Source organism: Globicephala melas, chromosome 10, assembly GCF_963455315.2.
Source record: "Globicephala melas chromosome 10, mGloMel1.2, whole genome shotgun sequence".
NCBI lineage: Eukaryota > Metazoa > Chordata > Mammalia > Artiodactyla > Delphinidae > Globicephala > Globicephala melas.
In genome coordinates, this window is record NC_083323.1 from 20,082,437 (window position 1) to 20,108,020 (window position 25,584).

At 36.5% G+C, this 25,584-nt stretch overlaps 1 protein-coding gene across 1 annotated transcript in view; it reads right to left on the bottom strand.

The window, feature by feature from the left end:
- Nucleotides 1-25,584, bottom strand: part of UTP20 (UTP20 small subunit processome component) — a 94,742-nt gene that overhangs the window by 30,868 nt on the left and 38,290 nt on the right. The window contains exons 23-38 of the mRNA XM_030856260.2: nucleotides 22,433-22,523; nucleotides 21,267-21,352; nucleotides 20,561-20,686; nucleotides 16,749-16,915; nucleotides 14,867-15,075; nucleotides 10,332-10,475; nucleotides 9,659-9,738; nucleotides 6,558-6,775; nucleotides 5,898-6,042; nucleotides 4,594-4,681; nucleotides 3,450-3,593; nucleotides 3,203-3,253; nucleotides 2,946-3,098; nucleotides 1,479-1,634; nucleotides 1,010-1,150; nucleotides 280-417 (exon numbers count right to left, since the gene is read on the bottom strand). Coding sequence (XP_030712120.2) covers nucleotides 280-417; nucleotides 1,010-1,150; nucleotides 1,479-1,634; nucleotides 2,946-3,098; nucleotides 3,203-3,253; nucleotides 3,450-3,593; nucleotides 4,594-4,681; nucleotides 5,898-6,042; nucleotides 6,558-6,775; nucleotides 9,659-9,738; nucleotides 10,332-10,475; nucleotides 14,867-15,075; nucleotides 16,749-16,915; nucleotides 20,561-20,686; nucleotides 21,267-21,352; nucleotides 22,433-22,523 — 2,137 coding nt within the window. The remainder of the gene's footprint in view (nucleotides 1-279; nucleotides 418-1,009; nucleotides 1,151-1,478; nucleotides 1,635-2,945; nucleotides 3,099-3,202; nucleotides 3,254-3,449; nucleotides 3,594-4,593; nucleotides 4,682-5,897; nucleotides 6,043-6,557; nucleotides 6,776-9,658; nucleotides 9,739-10,331; nucleotides 10,476-14,866; nucleotides 15,076-16,748; nucleotides 16,916-20,560; nucleotides 20,687-21,266; nucleotides 21,353-22,432; nucleotides 22,524-25,584) is intronic.

Below are 25,584 nucleotides of genomic sequence, written 5' to 3' on the forward strand. Positions count from 1 at the left end.
ATGAGAATTAAGGCCTATGATACAAAAGTAACAGTATGCCATCTTAGTAATGTGATCATTTCTAAGCGAGGAAACATTTTGTGGTTGGCCTTTGTGAGCTAATAATAGCCACCATATTTAGAGCAAGTGCCAGGCACAATTTTAAGGGCTTTAGAACTATTCTAGGACTGTAATTATGGTAACAACATCAGTATGGATGCCACCAACCCCATCTACAGTTTGGAAAAGTGTGTCATGGTACAAGGAGAAGCTTACTGGTTTCTAGATCTAATGCCCTACCTTGATCATTTTCTCATCAAAAATTGGAGCCATGGCATAAGGCATGATGTAATTCTGAAGAGATTTAGAAGACAGCACAATTTTGCCTTCCATTAGTTGTTTTGCCAATTTCTTCAAGGCTCTTGCTCTTCTGTGGATCTACGAGTCAGATAAAATATGAATTAGTCACTGAATAATCTCACCTACAACCAGCTCCATTTCAGTATCATGTTCCTCTTCCATGAAAAGATTAAAAGAGTGAAATACAGTCCATGTGTTACATGAGCAAACACTTGTGCCTTGATTTGCTTTCAGAGACATAATCCATAGTATTTCTTTACCAATGGATCCTAGAGCAACTTCTTAGGAAATGGCAGGGAAAGGTGACACTATTATTGTGGTTTGTGATACCACTGAGGAAATCAGACCCCAGGAAACAATCATCTCCTATGCAAATCTGATGATCACAAAGACCAAGGAATGAGAAGCTCAGAACTTTTTGGAAAATTAAAATATATCTTTTTCTTTTTTTTCCTTTTCCTTTTTTTTTTTTTTGCCACACCGTGTGGCTTGTGGAGTCTTAGATCCCCGACCAGGGATTGAACCCCAGCCCTTGGCAGTGAAAGTGCGGAGTCCTAACCACCGGACAGGACAGCCGGGGAATTCCCTAAAATGTATCTTTTTAAATGAGACAGAACGGTTTGAAACACTTGTTTATAGACAAGAAAAAGAAAGAATAATTGTCTTCTACCTGAATGTGCTTCATATTCTCAAAGAAGTCCATTTCTGGATCATGGCAATCAGTTAGCTGTACCAAGTCTTTAAATTCTGGTTGATCTGGAAAGGTTTGAATTAAACAGGAAAGCAGCGTGGTATAATCTTGTTGAATACTCTGCAAACATCGAGTTGAGAAAAAAAATTTTTTTTTAATTTTAAAAAGAATTTGCTTCTTAGGTAATACAAAGAAACACCAAAAAAGTCATTACAATTTTTTATAAAGTAAAACATTCCCACTGAAACAACAAACTATATAAAATCAGAAGTGACTGCCCTCTTCTCCGTTCCTACTCCCCTGTAAAAAGTTTGCTGAATATTTATACAATCAAGTATTTTACTTAAGTGTACTAAGCCTGACTGCTTTTCTACACAACTACAGCAGAAGTAGGGAAAAACAAAAACAAAACCCACAGATAGTAGTACTTAATTGCAAACCCCAATACCTCTGTCTGGCTCTTCAATCCTTTCCTCAATTTCTCCAGGAGTGAACGATGAATGATTTCTCTATATTCTTTCTCTGTGACATTCAAAGCAGCAAGCCTTTTGATGATATTCATCAAGCACATGCTTGCATTGTCACTTAAAGACATGTCTCCTAACTGGACACAGGAAAAAACCCAAATTATTCTGTATAATAACTATAATGTTGAATATTATTTCCCAATGAAAGAGTTTATAATATTTAGCCACTGTTCTGTATAAAACTCTCTACTAAGAAATGTCCCACAGGTACTTCATACTTAAGGAAGAACCAAACATAGGGTTGTGAGGAATACAGTAAGTGACTTTGAAAAGTCATGCTTACTGAGAAGTGTCAGTAATTTCAGAAAATACTATGAGATGTACTATTTTTATATTACTGATTTTGCCTTTATTTAGAAATTTGGTATTTTATCCATCACGGATTTTTTTTCTTTTTCGTTTTTTATTGAAGTATAGTTGATGTAGAGATGTACTTTTTAATTAGCTTTATTTCTCAAAGCAAACAGAACAAAAGGTTCACTAAAGCCAGTTTTCAATATTCAAAATCAGGTGATCACTTACAGTGACACAGTTGGCTGGTATAATTCTGGTTAGCTGCTTCAGAGTTCCTGGTTTAAGGAATGCAGGTTGTGAGTGTAGAGAAAGTATTCCCAACTCAGCCAACCAGGCAGTGATTCAGGATCCCTCATGTTAAAATTTGATAAGATATATGAAGAATGAGCCCAAATGGGGAGATTACTTTTTCCTATATTACTTAATCCTTAATATCAAATGAACAACTATAAAATGCCACAAAAAGATTACTGATGTCACTACATAGTTAACTATTAACCAAGGGTTTCATTTTCCACATTTTTGAGTTTTAATTCATTTTAGCAACATGGCATTTAATATAGTTGCAAACCCCTTTTATTTCTACTATATCAATAAAAGAGGGCAAACTTAAATAATATAGTTACATAACTTAAAACATTGATATTTAACTGACACACTATGAAATTCACCCTTTTATTGTACAATTCAATGGTTTTCAGTATATTCAGAAGGCTTTACAACCGTCACCACTATCTAATTTCAGAACATTTTCATCACCCCCAAAGGAAACCCATTAGAAGTCACTCTCTCCATTCTTCCCACCCCTCACAGCCCCTGGTAACCACTAATTTACTTTCCGTCTCTGTGGATTTTCCTATTCTAACACACAGCTTTTCGACTTTTCACAGTGCTTCCACATATATTATTTCATTCAAAATGTCTGCCTTTCAAATCATGAGCATAACAGTATGGTCTTTGCCAAACAACATATTCTACAACTAAAAGAAATTTTATATTAAAAATCCCATCCCCCTCCAAACCAAATTAGGTCATTTAGTCATATTATCAAAACAATAAAAAAAAATTCATAAATTTTTGTTATAAGAACCTACCTCCATGTTATAGAAACAATTATGCATAACAGGAATTAGGTAGTTAACGTCCATGGTTTGCATCTCTTTAATATAAGAGGTGATGGTCTGGAACGCTGAGAAGCGAACATCAAAGTTGATATCATCAAGATGTCTTTGATCAAAGGTGTTAAGCTATGAGAAATGCCATTGAAACGATATAAATGAAGGTATATAAATTTTAAATAAGGAATAATAATACTTTGGAAGCAAAAGAGACATAAGATTTTCTTTCTTACCTTGACAACATCAGTAATATATTTTAATCCACTATCAAAATCAGAAAGACTCTAAAAGAAATGAAAGCAGTATATTATTAGTGAATAAAACCTTAACTTGTCTGCCTGCCTCCCTTTGACTCCCTGCCACACTCCAATATATATGGAAACGTCGTATCAGCACCAGGCAAGCTGCTAATATGCATTCCACATCATAGTTATCTTTTGAAAAAGGGGTGATTTTGGGGTAAAAATGAATATTACAGACCTGGAAAACTGTACAAAGCAACTGTCTTGACAACTTGTTCTTAATAACTGAGAAGAGTTTTGCTAGAGGCTTGAGGAAGCTCGTAGGCTCCAGACAATGTTTCAACAGGTTTTGTACTGTCACCAGAATATCAACCTCTGTATCCTTAAGAAAAAATATTGAGAGAAATCATATTTCAGTAATTTATAAAACTGGTCAAATTGGCTTTAATATATTATAGCACAGAAAACAAATAAGTATAAATAAGAAGTAAAAGTAGTAGTACTTAGAAAAGTTATTTCATAGTCTTTTAAAAGTTCTTAGCATTTTAACTTAACCAAAAACCTATAATAGTGTCCATTAACAGTTTCTTCCTTTAATTCTAATAGGAAATATGCATGGTTTTGAAAAATAATTTCTTCTATTTTCTAGCTAAAGAGCCAAGAAAAATGAACTTGCTGAGGAAAAATACACACTTCTGGTCGTTCACAAATCTGTGGTCTTCTAAACTGAATTACTATAGAGTAGGAGTCATTCAGTATAACTCCTAAGGCCTTATAAATGAGTGTGCAAAATGGGAAGACTCTTTTCATCAAGACTGAACTATGGTTTGAAAATCACATCAGAAACTCTAAACTATGCCTGAATATTAAAACAGTGACTTTTCATTCAGTTTGCCACTGTCACCATATTTAAGATCAATGCGTGTCTCAGGTTGCAGATTTGTTATTGATCAAAGTCAGAGAGGGGAAAAAATCCTGAAATGGATTAGAAGCGAAACAAAGGAAAATAAAGGGTTTGAGACTTTCACTGTAATGGTAGATGATGAGGTCTCCACCCTCTCGCCTGCCCCCATTCCTCTTTCTGTCCCCAGTTTTCTCCTCTGTTTTCAATTTTATGTTTCTGTATGAAACATATGTTTTATGTTTCTGTCTTTTCACAAATACTCTGGGATAAATACATCACAGAATCTAACCAATAAAATTATTGTTTACAATAATTTTATTGTAAACAATAATAATTGTTTTTGAATAATAATTTTATTGAAAACAATAATAATTGTAAACAATAATTATTGTTACAATAAGTAAAAATTATTGTTTACAAATAAACCTAAAAATAAAGTGCCACTTCAAAGACAAATAAATGTGCTGTGAATTCATGCCTGAGCAATATTGCCACGGTGGAGGAAAGGCAGGAGCAGTGTAATGAGCAGAGAACTTTGTTCTTTTTCTTTCATAAACTTGCTGATCCTGGAGAAGGAAAAAAAAATGGAATATGTAAGGAAGATATATAAGTTAAGAGTATTTCTCCAAGTTAAACTTTTCGTAAAAAAAATTCAGTGATGAAAGACCCAGGTGGCTTTTAAGTATGTGTGTATATGTAAAAAGCTTAACTCAGTTATTTAGCAGTGCCCACTCTTATTTCCCTCCAACTTCAGGTTGGTGGCTACTATTCTATTGCTTTTGTAATATCTGATTGTGTAGGTGGGTTATAGTAAACTCCAATCCTATAATTAGTAATTGATAATTACTTATTTCGCAAGGAAACAACATTTTAAGTGCTAAGACTTGTTTTAGGTTTTATATACATTTCCATATAACTCCCAAAACAGCCCTATAATGTAGGCATTATTAACCCCACTTTGCCCAGAGAAAACTGTGGCTCAGAGAAGTTGATGTCACAGAGCAGGTCTTTCAAACCTAGTCTTTCTGGTGCCTAATCACTCATCATCTTCTCACTATCACGTAGCCTATGATAAAATTTAGTAAGTATATTTCCCATGGTTTCCCGTTCTGCAAAACTTAGAAATACACTAGTATAAATAAAACATTTAAAAGAAGTTCCTGGAAGATTCTAATACATCATTTTTTTATTGTTGCTGAAAGTAACAGAAAAAATAAACTTTCAACAACTAAGTCCTGTAACAATTTAGATTTTAAGATAGAATCATTTTGTGCACTCAGATTCACTAACCAGGCACTTTATAGAAATCACAATTGTATATTACCAGGTCTAGCAGTATAGAGAGAATCTTTAAAGAGAATCTTTAAAAACCCTTGCAAGATCTTCTTGACTCTTAAAAGAACAAATACAGCAACCTGCTCTTTTAAATTATTTTTATCAATCACACTTAAAAAAAAAATCACAACTATATGATCTCACATAACTCGAAATTTTAATTGAACAAAATATGTAAAGGCTAATAAACAGGCAAATCTATTAGTCTACCTTAGAATTTTGAAAAGTCTGTTATCTTTTATAATTAAATAAAGGCAGATGTCATAAAAGGTTTATTCCAGCAGAGAAGGAGAATTCTACATTAACTTAAAAATGGAGGACATTTAAAATACTGAAAACTTTTTTAGCTTATTACCTTGTTAAAACAAATGAAAAACCAAGCATAATTAAAAAAATTAAAACTACAGGTGGTAGTCTTATCTTTTAAGGACCAAATGTATCACTTACTTTGAAAGAATGCCCAGTTCCTTACTGACTTGTGCTCTATTCTTCTTCTTTTTCACCTTTTCTGCACTTATTGTGGTTTTGCTGAGATACTGGAGAATTGCAGGTACACGAGGTAGAATTAATCGTCCTCCTATCGTGATAGACTCTGAAACAGTGATAAATGTACTGATTTTAATTAACTATGCTCTTAAAAGCTAACTGTACAATATCTTCCTAATGACAGAAAAGGAAAGCACTCAATTACCATGAAAATTTAATATATTTCAACTCTAAATATTAAATAACTTTCTTCTTAGTCAAAACATCTATATCAGTAGCTAAATTAAAATTTTATATGAGACCCTTGAGGATTTAAACCATTTTGGGTAGTAGTAAGAGAACTGTTAAGATAATTTGGTAAGAATTCAGAGACATGACAGTGGAAATCATCTGATAATGTCCTGAAGGATAGTTGAGCTTTCTGGAGCGTAAATAATCCGAATTTCTACCTACTGCAAAGAAAATTCAGCTTATATAAATTGGTATTAATTCCTAGAGAAAAGAAACTCTTTTAATAGAGTAAGTTATAAAAAGAGTCAGATTCTATCAACTTTTCCATTCTGAGGGCACAAATGATACCTCAGAAGTATAAGAATTGTTTGCTCTGTACAGCTTACATACCATCTGCACTTTCTGTGTATACACATCCTGTCACAGGTAAGCTCAAAACTGTTTCTGTGGGTTCAAAATCTGGAAGGCTAAGAAGGTCATCGGCTATTTCCATCACAATACTAGCTGTGGCTTCAGAGAGGTTCTTTGCTGAGAGAATCGCAAAAACATTGGTCAGGATATCACATTCCGGGTGCCCAGGTTTCTGTTTAGCCAGGAAAGGGAAATATCTGCAAGAAAAAACACTAACATAGTCATCTTCTATTTCAATGTTTATTTCTAAAAACACGTTCCATATGAATTTTCATAGAGTTTAATGAATATATATGTGTATGTGTGCATATGAATGTTAATAAGATTACTCAGAAGGGAAATTACTTTAAAATCTAAAATTTGATATATAATAATTCCAGGCACCATACAACCATTATATTATCTACGCACTTTATATTTCTCATTTAATCCTCACAACATCTCCATGTTAAGGTGGTATCCTTATCTCCACATTACAGATGAAGAAATTGAGAACTGTCTAAAGCTAATGAGCTAATAAGTCATAGACCTGAGCTGTGAACTGCAGTCTAAGCCCTAGTTCTAAAAGAAATGTATTAAAGACAGGCTATTTTTCAATTATAAGCCTTCTAGAATATGAATGTTTATATGCTCACATAAAAACCATGTACTACAACGTGAAAATTAGGAGTACAGACCACAGACGAAACAAATATTTGCTGAATTAGGATATGCAACATTCAGATTAGGATAATTTGTCAAGGGAGGGAGATGAATCCATCCCTGGTAATGAAAGACTCACATGAATGATACCCAAAAGGTAGAGAACACAAAAGCTTTCCAGCCACGGGCAAACTAGCAATTGCTTTACAGCCAGAGATGCAATCCTAACAATCAGTAGGAAGGCCAAACTGAAAAACTTCAAATAGTTTGGCTTTACCAATTCATCATCAGTGGAAAAAGAGCTCAAGCACTTTAACATACTTAGTCCTGACAGACTGAAAGAAAAGTTCTAAGAGGTTATACTCATACATCTTTGTCCAACAGATACTGGGGATAGTACGTGCATGCACCAAGCGAGATACTTTACATATTACATCTCCACTGTCAACGAGAGAGAACTTGTAGAAGAGAATGAGGTGGCATCCAATGATGTGGATCTATACTTGAGTAAGGACCCAACTAATATATAAACCAAGTCACTACTGTAAAGTCTTCTTGGATGAAAGTCCTTCATGGCTTATTTGTACAACAATGACACAACTATAAAATATTTCTCAAGTATGCCTATGAAGTGCTGCTTATAAATGTCCAATGAAAAAACAAGATATGAAATTGCTTTCTCAAATTGGGAAATAAATGAAAAGAGCCTTTATGACAGTAAACATAAAACAGGCTTTCCTGAGGAAGCCAATGGCAAGGTATTGTTTTTGAAGACTATTTAATGACACAGGGAAACGTTCGTGACATAATTTACATGAAAAAAACAAAAGCAAAAGCTTGCTATAAGGTATGATCCCAATTTTGTAAAAACTGATGCCAAGATTTTAACATCGCTGAATCAATAATAAACACATTTTCTTTTATTCTATCTTTCATTCTTCAAAATAGACCAGGGCAAATTAAGTCTGTTTCCATTACTGAGATAAACAAAATAGGTTTCTCACATCCCCACTTTACTGAAAGTTCCCACATTCTTCAGCAAATATTCATTTGGTCTGTAACACAGCATCTCTGAACCATCAGTAGATGAAGGTTCTGTAAATGGCTCATAATGTCCACAAAAGGATACTGATTTGTGACCATTAGCGCTGTATGTATATTTAGATGGAGTTTTACAAAGAACAGAAGACAATGACCTAGAAAATCCAGAAAGCTTGTGAAATTTTTAAGTGGGAACCGGGAAAATGACAGAATGCGAATTACAAATCAGCTTTTATTCTTAAGCAAACATGCAAAATTGTAATATTTGGATGATGATATAACTACCTAGTGTGTTTCACATCTGTTTTTCCCTTTGCCAGGTCAAATCAAACTGCTGATACAATCACTACACATTGGAAGAACAGCCATATCAATCCCAATACTACTAATTTTCTTCTTTTTTAAAAAATTTATTTAGTTTTGGCTGCGCTGGGTCTTTGTTGCTGTGTGCAGGCTTTCTCTAGTTGCGGCGAGCGGCGGCTACTCTTCATTGCGGTGCGCGGGCTTCTCATTGTGGTGACTTCTGTTGTTGAGGAGCATGGGCTCTAGGCACACGGGCTTCAGTAGCTGCAGCGCGTGGGCTCAGTAGTTGTGGCTCACGGGCTCTAGGGCACAGGCTCAGTAGTTGTGGAGCATGGGCCCAGTTGCTCTGTGGCATGTGGGATCTTCCAGGACCAGAGATCGAACCCATGTCCCCTGCTTTGGCAGGTGGATTCTTAACCACTGCACCACCAGGGAAGCCCCCCAATACTACTGATTTTCAATTTTCAATTCTTTTTTTTTTGGCCATGCCACACAGCTTGAGGGATATTAGTTCCCCAACCAGGGATGGAAACTGGGCCCGCTGTAGTGGAAGCACAGAGTCCTAATCACTGGACCGCCAGGGAAATCCCTAATTTTCAAGTTTTAATGAAATTGTAAAAATAGCTAAAAATGTGTAAGTCTTGATATAATATACACTCTACAATTTTAATTTATATTAAATTGCAAAATGTTGCTTTATCTATTTTTTCCTTTTTTTATTGTTATAAGTAATTCAAACACTCCAAAGATATATCATGAAAAGTCTCCCTTCCCCACTCCAGCTCACCAAACCTCCACTTGCTATGGTGACATTGTTTCTCATGTAGCCTTGATCCATTTTCTATTTCATTTTGTATTTATACACACATACATACACATATAAAAGCATTTTTCCTGGAACACACTACACCTATTATTTAGCAACTTGTATTTTTCTTCAAACTACGTATTTTGAGATTCAACTGCCTTATTCTTTTTAACTGCACTGAAAGTAGGTCGCTGTGTGGAAAGAGCATAAATTACATTACTAGTTCCCTTGACCAGTTAGTCTAAAACACTGCCCTTTTTAAAGGCAAAAAAAAAAAAGATTATACCTTGCATTTCTGCACCAGATACTAATTAGCTTCAGCAGAGGAGTAGGAGAATACTGACTCTCAGATCCAAGCCTGCTGATCTAGGACACAAAATAAAAACAGAACACAAAATAAGAACATACACAGGACTGTAGGAAAAAACCAAACAACTGAAAAGCAGAACAAGAACAGAAATCACACCAGAGGATAAAAGAGCCAAGAGATAAACATTTAAAGGACAAACTGAATAGTGAGAAATCTTTCCTAAAATCAAGTCTCTCCTACAGTCTTAGCTATAACTACACCAGTTATCATCACCAAGTGGGGACAACCAGAGAAATCAAACAAGGAAATAAGAAAAAACCCTGTGTATTTTCCCTCACGCTTGTCAAAACCCAGAGGCATACTATGTGAGGTGCTACAAAAGTTAGGTTACATTTGCTTAAGAGACAACAGTCATATTCAAATTAGCCTTAAGTGTAAACGCTATGGTATTGGAGAAACTAGCTCTGGAGCTTTAGGTGGTAGTGGAGGCAAAGAAAAGTGTTCTAAAACTTGCAGAAGCAAAGAAAGGCTTGATGTGAAAGAAAAGACCCGGATTAGCATTCGTGGCTGGGTGCAGACTGTGCTGGTGAAGCAGTATTAAAGGAAAAAGCAAAAGGTATCCAGGCAGAACAGAGAAATCAAGCTTTACCTGGGGCCAAACTGCACCATGAAATACAGCATCAATTTCTTCTGTTCTGAACTGATAGGACTCCCAATCCAAAAAGATATCAGTTACCATTTTGATTCCAAGACGTCTTAAATTTTTCAGTGGGTTAATAAACCTCAGCTGTATCTGTAAAATAAAGATCTTCTATTAAAAAGATATCGCTTTTATTCTTGACTCCTCAGGGCGGCACTCCTGCTCAGGTGGTGAAGAATCAAGCTGGGATCCTGTTATGAAGCTCTGATCCACATGGAAACGTCAACTGAGTAAGTCATATTGCTTTTCTTATTGAACAAGAGGGGAAAGCATACTTAAGAAAACCAAATGGTGAGATGTGTTCTATTATCAGGCCCAGTAAAATCACACTGTGTCCTTAGGGAAAAACAAAATCTCAGTGGGAACAGCTGTTTTGTATTCTACATTGTTTTACTTTTCTGAAACTGTACATTTTAAATTCAAGAGAACATGAACAAGGATGCCATTGCTTTGCTACGCAAAAGTCTGAGGAATCATGATAGTTCACATACCCATCAAGTTTCTAACATTCACTTTTAGCTAATTATCTCATTATACAAGTTACAAAGAGAGGAGACGACAGGCAAGCATAAGAAGGTGACACAATTACAAGTCATTCTGTTCTGCTTCAATTCTACTGGCAATATTTTCATGATCTGCTAGATCATGTTTGGTGAAAAACAGAAACTATTACGGATATTTGAAAAAGCATGGTATCATGATCCCCCGGAGTAGTAAGAAACTAACCTTGGCAAACATGACACCAAATCAGACCCCGCCCTTTCCCCTATTCCCATCCAATCAAGTAGGATCTGCATGTACTCTTCTCTTCTGTAACCAGCTGCCCAGGCTTCTCAGTAACTGTTGAGTAAACTGGAGAAAAGTCCTGAAAATGAGCAACTGGAGGCTTTAATTCCTAGAGGAACAGTCCATGTGACTGAGTTTATGGACATTCACGAAGTACCTCATTGCTTAAATGTACAAAAACAAAACAAAACAAAAACAAACCCAAACCATAAGGACCCTCAAGAACCCTCAAGACACCTATTTCAGTGTCAGTCAATGCCCTGGAGGATCTGAAAGATACAAAAAAGTAAATGTGTAACTTAGCTCAAACACACAAATGTAGAACTTTAACTCACTTGAGCATATTACCGTGCAATAATCCATTACAGAACCTCAAGGAATTCCTTGGACTTGTCCAAGAATTAAAAAAAAAAAAAAGAAAAGAACAGAAAAGAAAGCTCTACGTGTCTGGAAGGCTAGCACCTCACTGTCTAATGAACTGTGAAATTACATAAATGATCCTTTGAGTTACTGATTGTTGACTCAGGAGAAAGACTGCATTCCTGAGTAACGTCTTCTAAGTTAACCAGAAAGTCAGAGGACTTACAGAGGGTTTATACAACCTGTAACGTTTCATGACTTAACATAGCCATGTATAGGTAGTCACTATCCCTCACTATAAGGTAAAAACTAAAATTCTCACACAATTCTCCCTATGGCCCTGAAGCTCTCATGTAACACAGACAAAAAAACTTCTAAGACCCCTTTTCAGCTTCCCCTCCTGGCCCTACACAGCCTCTTTCCACAAAGCAAAGCGATAAGTTTTGGAACATCAAACTGACCTTATCATTCCCTTGCTTTCAAACCTCTCAGAGGTTTCCAAGTACACTTCAGAGTAAATCCAGCTCCTCGTCATAGCCTACGAGCCCCTACCCACCTCCTGATCTCATCTTACACATCTCGCTCCTTGTGCTCTAGCCACCTCAGCCTCCTGTCTCTTCTCAGGATGTGTCAAGAATGTTCCACCTCAGGACTCTGTACTACTAGTCATTTTCTCTGCCTGAAATGTTCTTCCATTGTCTGGGGAGGCATCAGCTCAAATATCACCTCTTTAGAGGTGGCCCTGAACACCCTAGTAAGAGCAGCACCCATCCACCTCCAGATGGGTCACTTCCTACCACATTCCCTCATTTTAAATTCTTTACAGCTTCATGTCTTTCCCTAACATGCTCATGCTTTCCTCTACTTCTGTGAATATATGGAGTGTATTTCTAACAGCTGTTTTAATGTCCTTGTCTGATTCTACTACCTGTGTCATTTCTGGGTCTGCTTCTATCCATTGGTTTTTCTCTTCATTATGAGCAAAATCTTCCTTTCTTTGCATGCCTGGTAATACCTGACTAGATGTCAGACACTGTGAGTTCTAGTTTCATTTAAATCATCTAAAAGTTTCTGAACAGGGATGCAGTTAATTTATTAGGAAAATGTTTGATCTTCTTAAGCTTTGTTAGTGGTGTCATAGCAGCCTTTATGCTTGGGCTAATCTGGCTCCACTACTGAGGCAATCCCCTTCCAAGGACTCTCCCTGATGCCCCAGGTCTCATGAGGTTTCTGCTCTGGCTGTTGGGAACACGAGCTGTTCCCAGCCCTGTGTTAAGTCAGAGGACTGTTCTGCCTGCTCCTTTCGCGTGGTTTTACTGCTTCTAGTCAAGATGAAGTGACAGGGACCAGATTTTGTCCTCCCCTCTCAAGACACTAAAAAGCTGAATAGAATATATGAAACAATGATTTCTGGACACTGGACAGCAGGCAACAGAGGACAGTAATCCCTGAGAGAGGGGAAACAGATGAGATGAGTCCTACACAGTCCCCAGCTTCCTGCCTGCAGAGTTTCAGGCCTTGGTGTGGAAAGGAAGAGCCCAACAATCTTCTTAAAATGAGGAGACAGTTGTGTGACTTGGGGAGGCCAAGGTGGCTAGAAGTCACAGAGCAGAGTACTGGAGAAGAGACAGCGACACAGAGAAGGATTTTAAGAGATCTGCAGAGGAGGCTCCTGAGTTTATTTTCCTCTTAGAACTTACCATCTGGCATTATTCTGATTACTTTTGTATTTATCTATAATCTTTTCCCCAAGATACGGAGTCCTTACCATCTCGTTCTCCACCTACAACAATGTCTGGGAGATGGTAGGTGTGAAATAAGTATTTACTGTATAATTAAATGGACAGGAACTTCTGTTTGCTGCTTCATCCCAATGCTTAGTACAGTGCCTGACAAGCAGTAGGGGCTCATTTAACATTTGTTGAAGGAATAAATGATGAAAATAAAATAGTGCCTACCAAAATGGAAGGTATATTCTCAGTCTGTAGGTCTTGTTAACCAGAGAATATCATTTCATTACTAAAGCAGATTGATATCCATGCATAGCCTGAAAAAGCAGTGTAGAACTTCGGCTGTCAATTTTTAGTTATGTATCTGAGAGGCAGTTCATCAGGCATATCCCTAAAACAGCTGAGATGAATTGTAGCCAATTAAAACTGTGCCTATTTGTCATTAACTGAGAATCGACAGCAGACATCTGAGTCTGGGTTTTCACTTCAAGTCCCATTTTCTCCAACAAGCCTTCAGTCAGTCCATAAAAACATTAAGTTTCCCTAAACTCCAATGTGTATACTTATGTCCACATACAACAAAACATAAATATATTGTCTTGAATATAATTCAGAAAACATTTCCTAAGCACCAACTCATGAAGCCTCCTGGCAGTTAGCTAGCTGACTTGTCTTGCCTGATCTTGCTACTTACCTTTATTTAAAACATTGCACTTACAATAGGCAAGCATTTACCTTTAAAAGAGGTCTGGGAAACTCTGTCTCAAAATAACAAGGACAGTGCTAACAGTATTCTATTCATTCTCCAACCACTTTGAATTAAATGAGAGTTAGAAGATGTCCTACACTTTTAGGTTCCTGAAATTAAGATCTAAGACACATCAGCTCAACTACCTCTGACTTTGTTCTGAGATGTATACAGAACTAACTCCCTCCCTACCATTTCACCTCCTTTTAAAATAGATGCTTGCTATAATCTGCATTTTCTAGCTATTCATAAATATTTATAACAGTGAAGATTCCCATTATAGGGAAGGCCATTTTAAAGAGATGCTTGGGCTTCCCTGGTGGTGCAGTGGTTAAGAATCCGCCTGCCAATGCAGGGGACACGGGCTCGAGCCCTGGTCTGGGAAGATCCCACATGCCGCAGAACAACTAAGCCTGTGAGCCACAACTACTGAGCCTGCGCTCTAGAGCTCGTGAGGCACAACTACTGAGCCTGCACTCTAGAGCCCACGAGTCACAACTACTGAGCCCACGCGTTGCAACTACTGAAGCCCGCGTGTCTAGAGCCTGTGCTCCGCAACAAGAGAAACCACTGCAGTGAGAAGCCCACGCACTGCAATGAAGAGTAGCTCCCTCTCGCCGCAATTGGAGAAAGCCCACGCGCAGCAACGAGGACCCAACACAGCCAAAAATAAATAAATACAGAAATTAAATTAAATTTAAAAAAAGAAAGAAAAATACTTAAAAAAATAAATAAAGAGATACTTTACATAAGAAAGAATTAACCTAGAAGGATGTTAGATATTCAGGCCCCAACCAATTTCCCAAGTAAGACATAGACTTTTACACAAGAAGAAAGCGTGTAAAGTGAATCTCTCTCACCTTTTCTCGTTGATCAAGGATGTGGGATACAGTTGCGGTCATGCAGAGCAGTATCTGCAAAATCTTTGGTAAGTATGCACTGATCAGATGACTAATGTTCTTTAATACTATCTCAAGGCTATTTAAGATACCGTGCTGACGACCCAAAGGAAGAACTTTAGACAAATCCAAATCTTCTACTGCTTGAATGACAGCAGAATGGCACTCTCCTAGTGAAACAGAGAGGAGCAGAGATAGCATGTGAAGGGAAATATTAGTTTGTTACTATTTATAATTATAGCTTCCTTTCACTTTCCCTCAATAATACAGCATTTTCTACTGTTATAATGATTTACAGATGATAATGTACTTTACTTGTATTTTTTCTCCTTTTGATTCTTACCCAACATTCAATGAGCTAGATGTGATAGCTTTTACTGCTATCATTTTATAGATGAGGAAACTGAGGAGTAAAGGAAAGTAAGAAACTTGTGACAGAACTAAGCCTCTAAGCCCAATTCTCACCCTATTTATACTATTCCTCAAAATCTAAGGAATTCCGTTTTATTCCATCTATCAACTTTCCACACACTTTCTCCCTCTCAGCTTTCATGGACTATGCTATCTTCAGCAGTTTCAAGGAAAATGTCTTGTTACATTATAAGCTCCTTTAAGGCTGAGAATCAAGTGTTTTATTTCTCTTGCAGCCCCTGATAAATAAATAAAACAATGGTCCTTTATAAACAGGTACCATACTGATTTCATAATTTACTTAAAAGACTTGAATTGTTATTGCTTGAGCTTTACTTCAAACCAACTGGTATGAGATCATGAGCTTACTGATTCATACACCAAAACAGTCTATCCATAAGGTATCATTAATAGCTACCCTCTTACAACAGAGACTATTAACACTGAACAAAAACTCTTCTATTCATTACAGCCAGCTTCCTTTACAGGGCCATATTACACTGAATGAAAACCTTTTAACAGCTATATCTATTATCCCCTCCCCTCCCCCACCCCCCGAGGTGGTGGTGGGGGGAAGCAACACATTACCCTATAAATAAATATCTATGTTTGCCCAAAACAAAGCAATTTTAAGACTGGAGCAGAGGTACTATGGTCGGGAAGATCTGTGTTCAAATACCAGGTTCACCATGGGCAAAACACTTACCTCTCTAAGCCTCAGTTTCCTTATGTATAAAATGGGGGCAACCAAGTACTGAAACCTAATGTGGCCGTTTTAACAGTCAACTGAGTTATCCGTAAAGGGCCTGTCATAATGTCTGGCATGAAGTAGGAACTCAGTAAATGTTAGCCATTATTATCACTATTAATTACTAAGATCGCATACTGGAGAACATACCACAGAGCATCACAGCTCATTGTACACACTTACTAATCCACTTTGTTTAGACCGTGAGGTTGAGAGCAGAGATTACAAATATTCATTTTTCTATATTCAACAGAGTGTCTGGGGTGCAGGAGGTATTCAACAAATCATTATGCAACAGATGAACGATTCAGTGAATGAATACATGCCAAGACAATTAAGATTAATTTTGCAGCATGCTTTAAGCTTCTAAGGAGAAACTTATTCATCGCCTATGGATAAGTATCATTTTTCAAATGGCCTAAATGTACAGTAACAACAAAAAATACACATTTTGTAATCAGGGGCTTATTAGCACAGGGATGACGATAATCCCCGGGATCATTTGTTAGCTCCACCTAATTCAATCAAAGTTTTAAAAAAACTGCGTGTCAGCAAAAAGACCACCTTCGAGATTAGGAAGAGTGACCCCCTTAGAAAGATGCCCAAGAGCGTGGGAAACAGCCTGAGACAGCAGAGGTCTGAGCAGACAACATGCATGCAGAGCAGCAGCTAGTTGATAGCTACCATTCTTGAAGTGCTTCACAGGTTCAAACAGCAGGTCTAAGAATATCTGGATCTCTTCAGGCTGGCTCCCAGCGAGGAACCTCAGAATGATGGACATGCGGGTGCCAGAAGCAGATTTCCCCTGAGTTTTACTCCCAGTTTTATTCTTCATTCGGCCATACAAAATTCTAAAAAGTCCAAAGAATATTATTTGTTTGCACGTTCATCCTAAAACATTATTTATCTGCACATTAACCCTAAAACACAGTTGTTTCATTTTCCTGAAAGGCTACAATAGTAACTCAACAGATTTAAATGGATACATTCTAAAACAAGGAAGAATGAAAATAAAAATTAGATATTTAATATGGAAATTTAAAATAACAACAACAAACACAAGGCTAAGGGAAGCAGGAAGAAGGAAATAAAGACAATGGCTAGAAGGTGGTTCTTTGGAAGAGAAAAAAAGCAATAAACTAGGCAAGCCAGAGGTAAGTCTAATCAAGGAAAAATGAAAACAAGAATATATAGATTAAAAGGAAGTAAAATAAGAGCATAACTATAAGTAAAATAAGGAAACTGGAAAGATTTCAATTAAATGGGTAATTTTCTGGCAAAAACACACATGTAAATAAGCAAAAGGAACTTAAGAAACCATGAATAAATCAGTAAACTTGGAGCTCACATAGTTTTACAGATGAATTTTTAAAACTTCCAAGGAAAAACAATCCCCGTGATATAGTTTCACAGCAGAGAGAAAGAAGGAAACAGTCCTTTTTCATTTATGAAGGTGGTATAGTTGTGATATCAAGATGGATTAAGGAAGAGAAATAAACTACATACCAATAATGCCTAAAAACAAAAAACACAACATTTCTAGCAAATCAAAACCACAATGAGGTATCACCTCACACCTGTCAGAATGGCCATCATCAAAGAGTCTACAAATAATAAATTCTGGAGAGGGTGTAGAGAAAAGGGAACCCTCCTACACTGTTGGTAGGAATGTAGATTGGTGCAGCCACTATGGAGAACAATATGGAGGTTCCTTAAAAACTAAAAATAGAGCTAACTTATGATCCAGCAATCCTATTCCTGGGCATATATCCAGAGAAAACTCTAATTTTTCTGAAAATACACATGCACCCCAATGTTGATAGCAGCACTATTTACAGTAGCCAAGGCATGGAAGCAACCTAAGTGTCCAGCGACAGATGACTGGTTTAAGAAAATGTGGTGTGTGTGTATATATAAACATATGTGTATATATATATATAGTGTGTGTGTGTGTGTGTGTGTGTGTATATATATATATATATATATGAATATTACTCAGCCATAAAAAAGAATGAAATAATGCCACTGGCAGCAACATGGATGGACCTAGAGATTATCATACCAAGTGAAGTAAGTCGGACAAAGACAAATATTAAATGATATCACTTATATGTGGAATCTAAAAAATAATACAAATGAATCTATATACAAAACAAACAGACTCACAGACATAGGAAACAAACTTACGATTACCAAAGGGGAAAGGGAGGGGGAGGAATATAAATTAGGAGTTGGGGATTAACAGATACAAACTACTATACATAAAATAGATAAGCAACAAGGATTTACTGTATAGCACAGGAAACTGTATAACTGAATCTCTTTGCTGCACATCTGAAACTAACACAATATTATAAATACTTCAGTAATAATAAATAAATAACTGGGGGAAAAACACCCCACAACATTTCTGAAAACAGTACCCAGTGCTGCATTAAAACGATATTAAAGCTGAATAAGGATTATCCCAGGAATGCAAGAAAGAATCATTAGTAAAATCTATTAGATTAATACAGATCAATAGCTCATAGAAAAAAGTTAATATGATCATTTTAATACATGGTTAATAGTCATTCTAATAAAATTCAACATCCATTTAGCAGAAATATAAATAACATAGTAATAAAAGCTACTTTCTTAGCATGATAAAACTACTGACTTAACATTCAAAATTTAAAGAGAATGGTTTTCAAACTCTTCAATATTAGGATCCCTTTTCAATTTTAAAAATTATTGGAGAGCTTTTGTATACGTGAGTTTTATCTATTGATATTTATCATAGCACAGGTTAAAACAAGTTAGCAAAAGTAACATTTCTAATAAAAATTAGTTCTATATATTCCAAACCTGTCCCTCCTAAAATTAGTGAGACTAGAGGCATTGTTTTACTTTTTTTTTCCTCCGAATTTCTTTATTGCCTGGCTTATTAGAAGATAAATGAATTCTCATATCTGCTTCTGCATTCAATCTGTTACAACATATTGTGGTTGAAAAAAATCCAGCCTTACACAGATATGTAGTTGTAGAAGAGAAAAATGTTTTATAAACTTTCAGATAACTGTGGATATTCCACTTTGATACTACACCAAACCTCAACAGGAAGCAGTTTCTTAAAGGCTGGTTGCAAGGTGGGATCTGAAACCGTATCAGTGAACTCTGTGAACTCTGTTACATTAAAATCCATCTGCCTATCTTGCACTTTGAACAGATCTTTACCCATGAATGATCCTGTAACATGCATCAGTTACTTGGAAAACATGAAAAAAATTCCATGGGAATGAGTGAGCAGCAGAAGTGTCTTATGCATACCTCCCATTTTTGCATATAGAATAATAAAAAGACAAGTACTCAAGGCTCAAGATTCATCTAAGGGCATTGAATGAAACCAGGTTTTTATTTTATTTTTTTAAACTCCAGGTCTGTGGCAATGAAGAATGGCTAGCACAGTCGGGAGCCACTGTCCCGATTCATTCTAAGGCACCCGGAGTTTTACGCATCATTGCTTTTGCCTGGTGAGCACAAATGTTAGCACAATGGAAAAGGTAATGTCTTAGTAGTATTATGAAAAAAGTTTCAACCTCGTGGACCTCCTGAGAGCATCTCTGAGACAGCCCCCACCAAGAAGGAGCAGACCACACTTTAAGAACGACTGCTTTAGAACCATTACTGTTAAAGCCAGTAGCAAGACAAGGATAACCACAACCACTACTACCACAGTTAATTCTTCTAGGCTCTGTAAGGAATACGTAAATTAAAAAACAGAGAAAGAGGGATTTATATCATAAAAGAGAATACAAAATTCATTTGACCACTATTTACTAAGAGCCATGGAGTTTGCCTTCTAGCAAGGGAGATACACAATAAGAAAAGAGGCTATGCTGGATGACTAAGTATTGTGAAGAAAGGTTGTGCAATGGGCTCTGAGTGGGGTGGTAAATGGAAGAGGTGTAGTTAGAGGGGGGTCTGGCCTAGGTCATACCAGGCCCTTAAAGGCGTAGTAAGGATTCCCTTTGCTACTCTCAGTATAATGGGGTCTCAAAGGGTATTGAAACAGGGGACTAACAATCTGACCGATGACTGTTATTCACTATTATTTTTTGACCCAGAAAATCCAATGAAAACTAGTAATAAAGTTTTGTAACATGGATGGTTAAATAAAACAAATCAATAGTTTTTATAGCTCATAATTAGTTACATACCAAACGAATGAATTATTTATACTATTTCTCAATAGCAAACCTTAGAGAAATATTGGATTTAATTTCAACAGTATTATTAAAATAACACCATGGCAAGATCCTTTCTCATGTTAGGGACAAAATATTTAAAATAAGTCTCTATAACAATTTGACTTCCCCAAAACCAATTTTAAAAGTAAATAATTAAATAAAAGTCAAAATGAAATATTCCATTACAATTGCTGAATCATAATACGATACTCACAATTGTTTTTGTGACCAACTTTTAAAAAATCAGTTTTGAAAGTGTATAAATACCTCATCAGAACAGGAAACAGATCTGCTCGGTGGGCTGCTTTCACTACTGTATTATCTTCAGAAATGCTAAAATGCACTATCTCTTCCTTAAAGCTTCTGTCTTCAAGCAATCTTTGTAAGTTTTCCCTTTAAAAATAGAATTCAGCAGAAATCATCACTTAATCAATAATACTTTTTTAAAAAATATAATTAATAGAGTACTATACATATATAAATGAAATAGGTATTAAGAATAGTTTATACTGTAGTTGACATCCATAAAGGAAAGTCTTCACACAAATACCTTCCAAAATGGCAAGTTTTCAAATTTTAAAAGGTAAAAGGGATTATAAGGGGTTAGTCAATAATTCAGCTGTTTATAAAAGCATAATATGAAAGCTTTCTTCAGTTCTTAGGGTGTGATTATGATGACTCCCTAAGTAATCACCAAGATTTTATGACATTGTATAAGCAAGAAGAAATGATATAGCCACCTCAACACATACTTTCCAATTAATATTCTCTCTCCTACCTTATTATCTATGGAGAAGCACTCTTAACAAACAAATATACTTCCAGTTTTCATTTCTTACCTGAAAATAGCATTATGATCACCTCAGAAAGGAGGGAATTTCCTAGGCCTTTATAAAATTACTTTATAAGAAGATGTCTGGTAGAAAGATTAAAAATCAGCCCCCAAGTATTTCTTTAGCTTCAAATAACTTACCTGTAAGGGAGGATATGTGGATGTTTATATGTCATTATGCAATCCAGTGTTATTTTTTGCACCATTTGATCTTGGTGTAGCAACAACTAGGAATGATATTTTATAGAATAAATTAATGAAGTTAGATATACACATACCATGGGATCATAATTTACTTGTACTAATTTGCTCAATTAAAATTCTTAGAATCTAAATTCCTAGACATGGGTTAAGGATGATTTCCTGATAATAGCTTTACATTTTCCTGGAGGTAAAGGAAGATGAACAGAATATATGCAAAGAACAAAACAGAAACACAACTCTGACACCTGCCTCCCACATGCCAGATTCTCAGGTCTATCTGTCTTTTGGCCAAGGCCAATTCCCTACATGAGTCTAGATTTACACTAACTGGGCTGGTCCTGTGATGAGACAGAGCTCTTCTAATACCGTGAAGGTAAGAGCAGTCAGGAAGATGCCAGGAAAGAAGACCTGGCTCTGAAGCCTCTCTGATCAGTCAGTTCAGAATTTTGTTTCCTGTGGACAACTGAGAGTTTTGAGCTCTGGCTCTATAAACAAGTTATATCTGAATTACGGGCAAAACAAGGACAAATTCTGATGAAATAATATGTTTCATTTAAAAAACATCCAAATGAAAAGAGAAAATCTCGTTTCCCCAGATGGTTTAGAATGACATCCAATGCTTACTCTGCTTCTGACGTTAATTTTTTTCTGCAACGTTTTTTGGAACTCAAGGTCATATATTGTGATTTCCACGGACTATTATTCTCTCTTTTTTCATTCAGTCGAAAAGATCCTGGAACCCTGGCGCTCCATAAGGCTAACTTGCCTAGCAGTGAAAAGTAGCAGCTCTCTTGGCACAAACCCTCATTCCCTTCTAAAAACGAATTCTCACAAGACAACTAACGCTTTGTTACACTCACTGTTAATACAGCCGATCAATGTTTAGTCACCCCAAATTTCTTTAAAAATCTGCTAAATTAGTACTGTCTAAAACTGTTTCTCAAGATACAGAAAATATCTGTTAATTAAAAAAAAATTAGACTTAAAGTATAGATATGGGCCCTATTCCAACAATTATTGAAAACCTAAAAGTTATTTTGGCAAAGAAAAAGGGAGAGGAAAGTTCACAAGTAACTGTAGTGGTAAGAATTTATTTTACTTACCTGAAGATACAGCTCATATAATTTGGATTCCAGATATAAGGCTCGTGGATTCGAAAACTTAGAGAAAACTTGCAAATGAGCAATTAACTGCCTAAAAAACAAACAAAAAACCCCCGAGAAAAACAGAAAAAAACAGAATTAGAGAACAGACGTTATTTGCTTGAGATGATAGTACCCACTAATTTTAGTCTGTGACAGGTACTCTGAACACCTTGACTATAGTTTCATTGTTAATTACACAGACAAGTTTTAATTATTTGCATTTAGGAAATCATTCTCCAGGAATTCCAAATCTCAGGCAGGTCCTCCCCTGAAATTCAGGCTCCCCACCCCACAAAATCATTCAGGATGTCCTCAGAATAAACCATAAATTAAACCAAATGTAGAAAGAAAGTAATCAAAATGGTAATACATTCCAAGATTGAACACAGATAATTTTTGGAACGATTCCTTATCTAGTTCCTATGCAGTAGACAGGAAAGTGGAAAAATATACACTTCTTCACTTTTATATAACATAAAAACTGATGTCAGGCAACAGAGGTCCAAGTTTGGGTAACAATGGCTCTTGCTTACCAAGAAGGAGGAAGAAAGAGCAATGCTCTGTGGTAAAAGTTAAATCTGAAGATGGGGTTGCCTCGAACAAACCACATCATCTACCGAGACAGAACGAGAAGAGCGCTTCTACCGCATTTACATGCTCAACTTTCTAATTCATACACTCTACAAGGCTTTAAAAATACTTAAGCAGGGAGAAGTGAAGAGAGGTGGAAACCAGCTGCATGTGTGGTTCTGCCATTCTGAGCTGTTGACTTTGGGGAAAGTCACTGAATGTCTCAGAGTCTCAGGTTCCTCATCTCGACAAAGACAAGACCTCCCAGATTTTCTGCGAGGACTGAATGCAAGACCACAAGTTGTGGTGCTTCAGCTCCCAAGGGTTTAGCAAACAACACATTTCTCTGTTTTAGGCAAAAGAAAGCAAAACTGTGAAAGCCCTATTAGTTAATATAGAGAAAAATGGCTGGAAATTATGACCTCTTTAAGATATTGTAGAGAAATAGGGGTAAGGGAAGCCCTATTATTTATATTTAGCTTAAATGCCTGTGATAATTAGTCTTATGTGTCAACCTAAGTTGCAGTACCCAGTTATGTAACAAAACACTAATCTAGGAGTTGCAATGAAAATATTTTGTACATGTTGTTAACATCTACAACTAGTGGACTTTAAATAAAGGAGATTACCTTCAATAATGCGGATGGGCCTCATCCAATCAATTGAAAGCTATAAGAGCAAAAACTGATGTTTCTCAGAAAAGGAATTCTGCCGTAAGACTGTCACACAGAAATCCTACCCTTCGAACTTCACATTCAAGACTACAAGCATCAAATCCTGCCTGAGTTTCCAACCTGCTATCTGCCCAACAAATTCTGGACTTGCTGGCTCCTATAATCACGTGAGCCAATTCCTTAAAACAAATCTCTCCACACACACACACACACACACACACACACACACACACATATATCTCCATTCTACTGGTTCTGTTTCTCTGGAAAGCTCTGACTGATACAATGTCTCTGTAATTACTTATCACTGAGCCTTTTCAGTTTTACAAATAAATTTTTTAAATCTTCTATTGAAACATATACGCTTTCCCTCAACATTTATTATTTTTTATGTGCCATGTAGCCTTCAGGAGACAAAGAGAACAGGAGCTAATTTTCACGTTCTCATTAAATACTTGCCAGTGAGGAACGTGTTCCATGGATTATAAAATTGGGCTATGAATATACTGAGATGGCCCCAAGAATGTGATTATCCATTTACTTACATTTTCAATGATGGGGAATGCTAGCAACATTCTAGGTTTGGCTACAGGGGGCAGGAAAATTAATTAAGACATGGAACTTATTTTTAAAGAGTTTTTAATTTACATAGATGATTTATAAAAAAATTAGTACCCAAGGCAAGGAGCAGCACCTGATTAGAGGTATGAACAGCTGTTATCAAAGCTTGAAGGTGGGTAAGATAACTTCTAGTTTAAAAGACAGGAAGAGCTTCAGTGAAGAAGCAGAATGAGAACTGTGCCTTGAAGTATGACTAGAATTTCACTTGGCAGCAATGATGCAAGGGGACTGCAGAAAGAAGGACATAGCAAAGGTCCAGGGGTGAGAATGGAAGAGGTATGAATGCATGAATAGCTTATTCGTTTATTCAACAAATAAACACAAGGACAAACCTTTGGATAGCTGTTATGCTGAAGGATACAAAGACGAAAAGAGCAATCTCTGTCTTAGAGGAAGTAGTAGGGGATAGAATGCTCAGAGTTGTGAGAAGGTAGGAGCAGAGAAGGAACTATGGTTCCATGAAGCTTAGCCATGATCTTAGTACATAAACTCCTGTGCTTTATATACTATTTCCATTAGCTGGCAAGCCCTTCTGTGCTTGGCAAACTTTTGTCTTGCAGCTTCAGAGGTGCCCTCCCCTTTGTAAAAGTCTTCCCTTTGTGATAGAATTAAGTCATTTTTTTTTACTGTGCTCCTGTAACTCCTTTAAAAATACTTCGTTAAAATATTTCACCAGGCATTAGACTGAGCTTCTAGCTCTGCAGAAGCTAGGTACCATTCATCTCTGTTGCCCAGCACTTAGCAAAAGGACCTCGATACAGTTGCTGAATGATGAGCTAACAAATGGCTCATGGGAAAGACTCAACAAATGTGCATATCAGATTGAGATGTAAAGTGTTAAAATAACACAGCAGCGCCAGTCTGGTGGATCTCTGACACCCCAATTCAGACAATATTCAAGTAAGCTGGAGTACCTTCTGAAAGCAGAGTCACTTCTTTTTTCTAACGTTTCTAACAATTCAGGTAAATGAATAAACCAGAGAGTCAGAAAGAGAATGTAACAGCATGGAAAAAAAGAAAGCCAAAAGTAATCAGGAAAGAAGTCAAAAGGCAAAGTTAAGAGTGCTGATGCGCTTATTTATAAGGGAAAAGATGTTCCATTCTGTGTTGCCCCAGCACACGAACATAATGTCCCAATGCTATGAAAGTGAACGACAAAGGTCAAGGGCATTTAACTGCTCCAGGCCCCAGTGCTCTCATCTATAAAAAGGCGCTACAATCAGATGACTCCAAAGTCCCCAAACT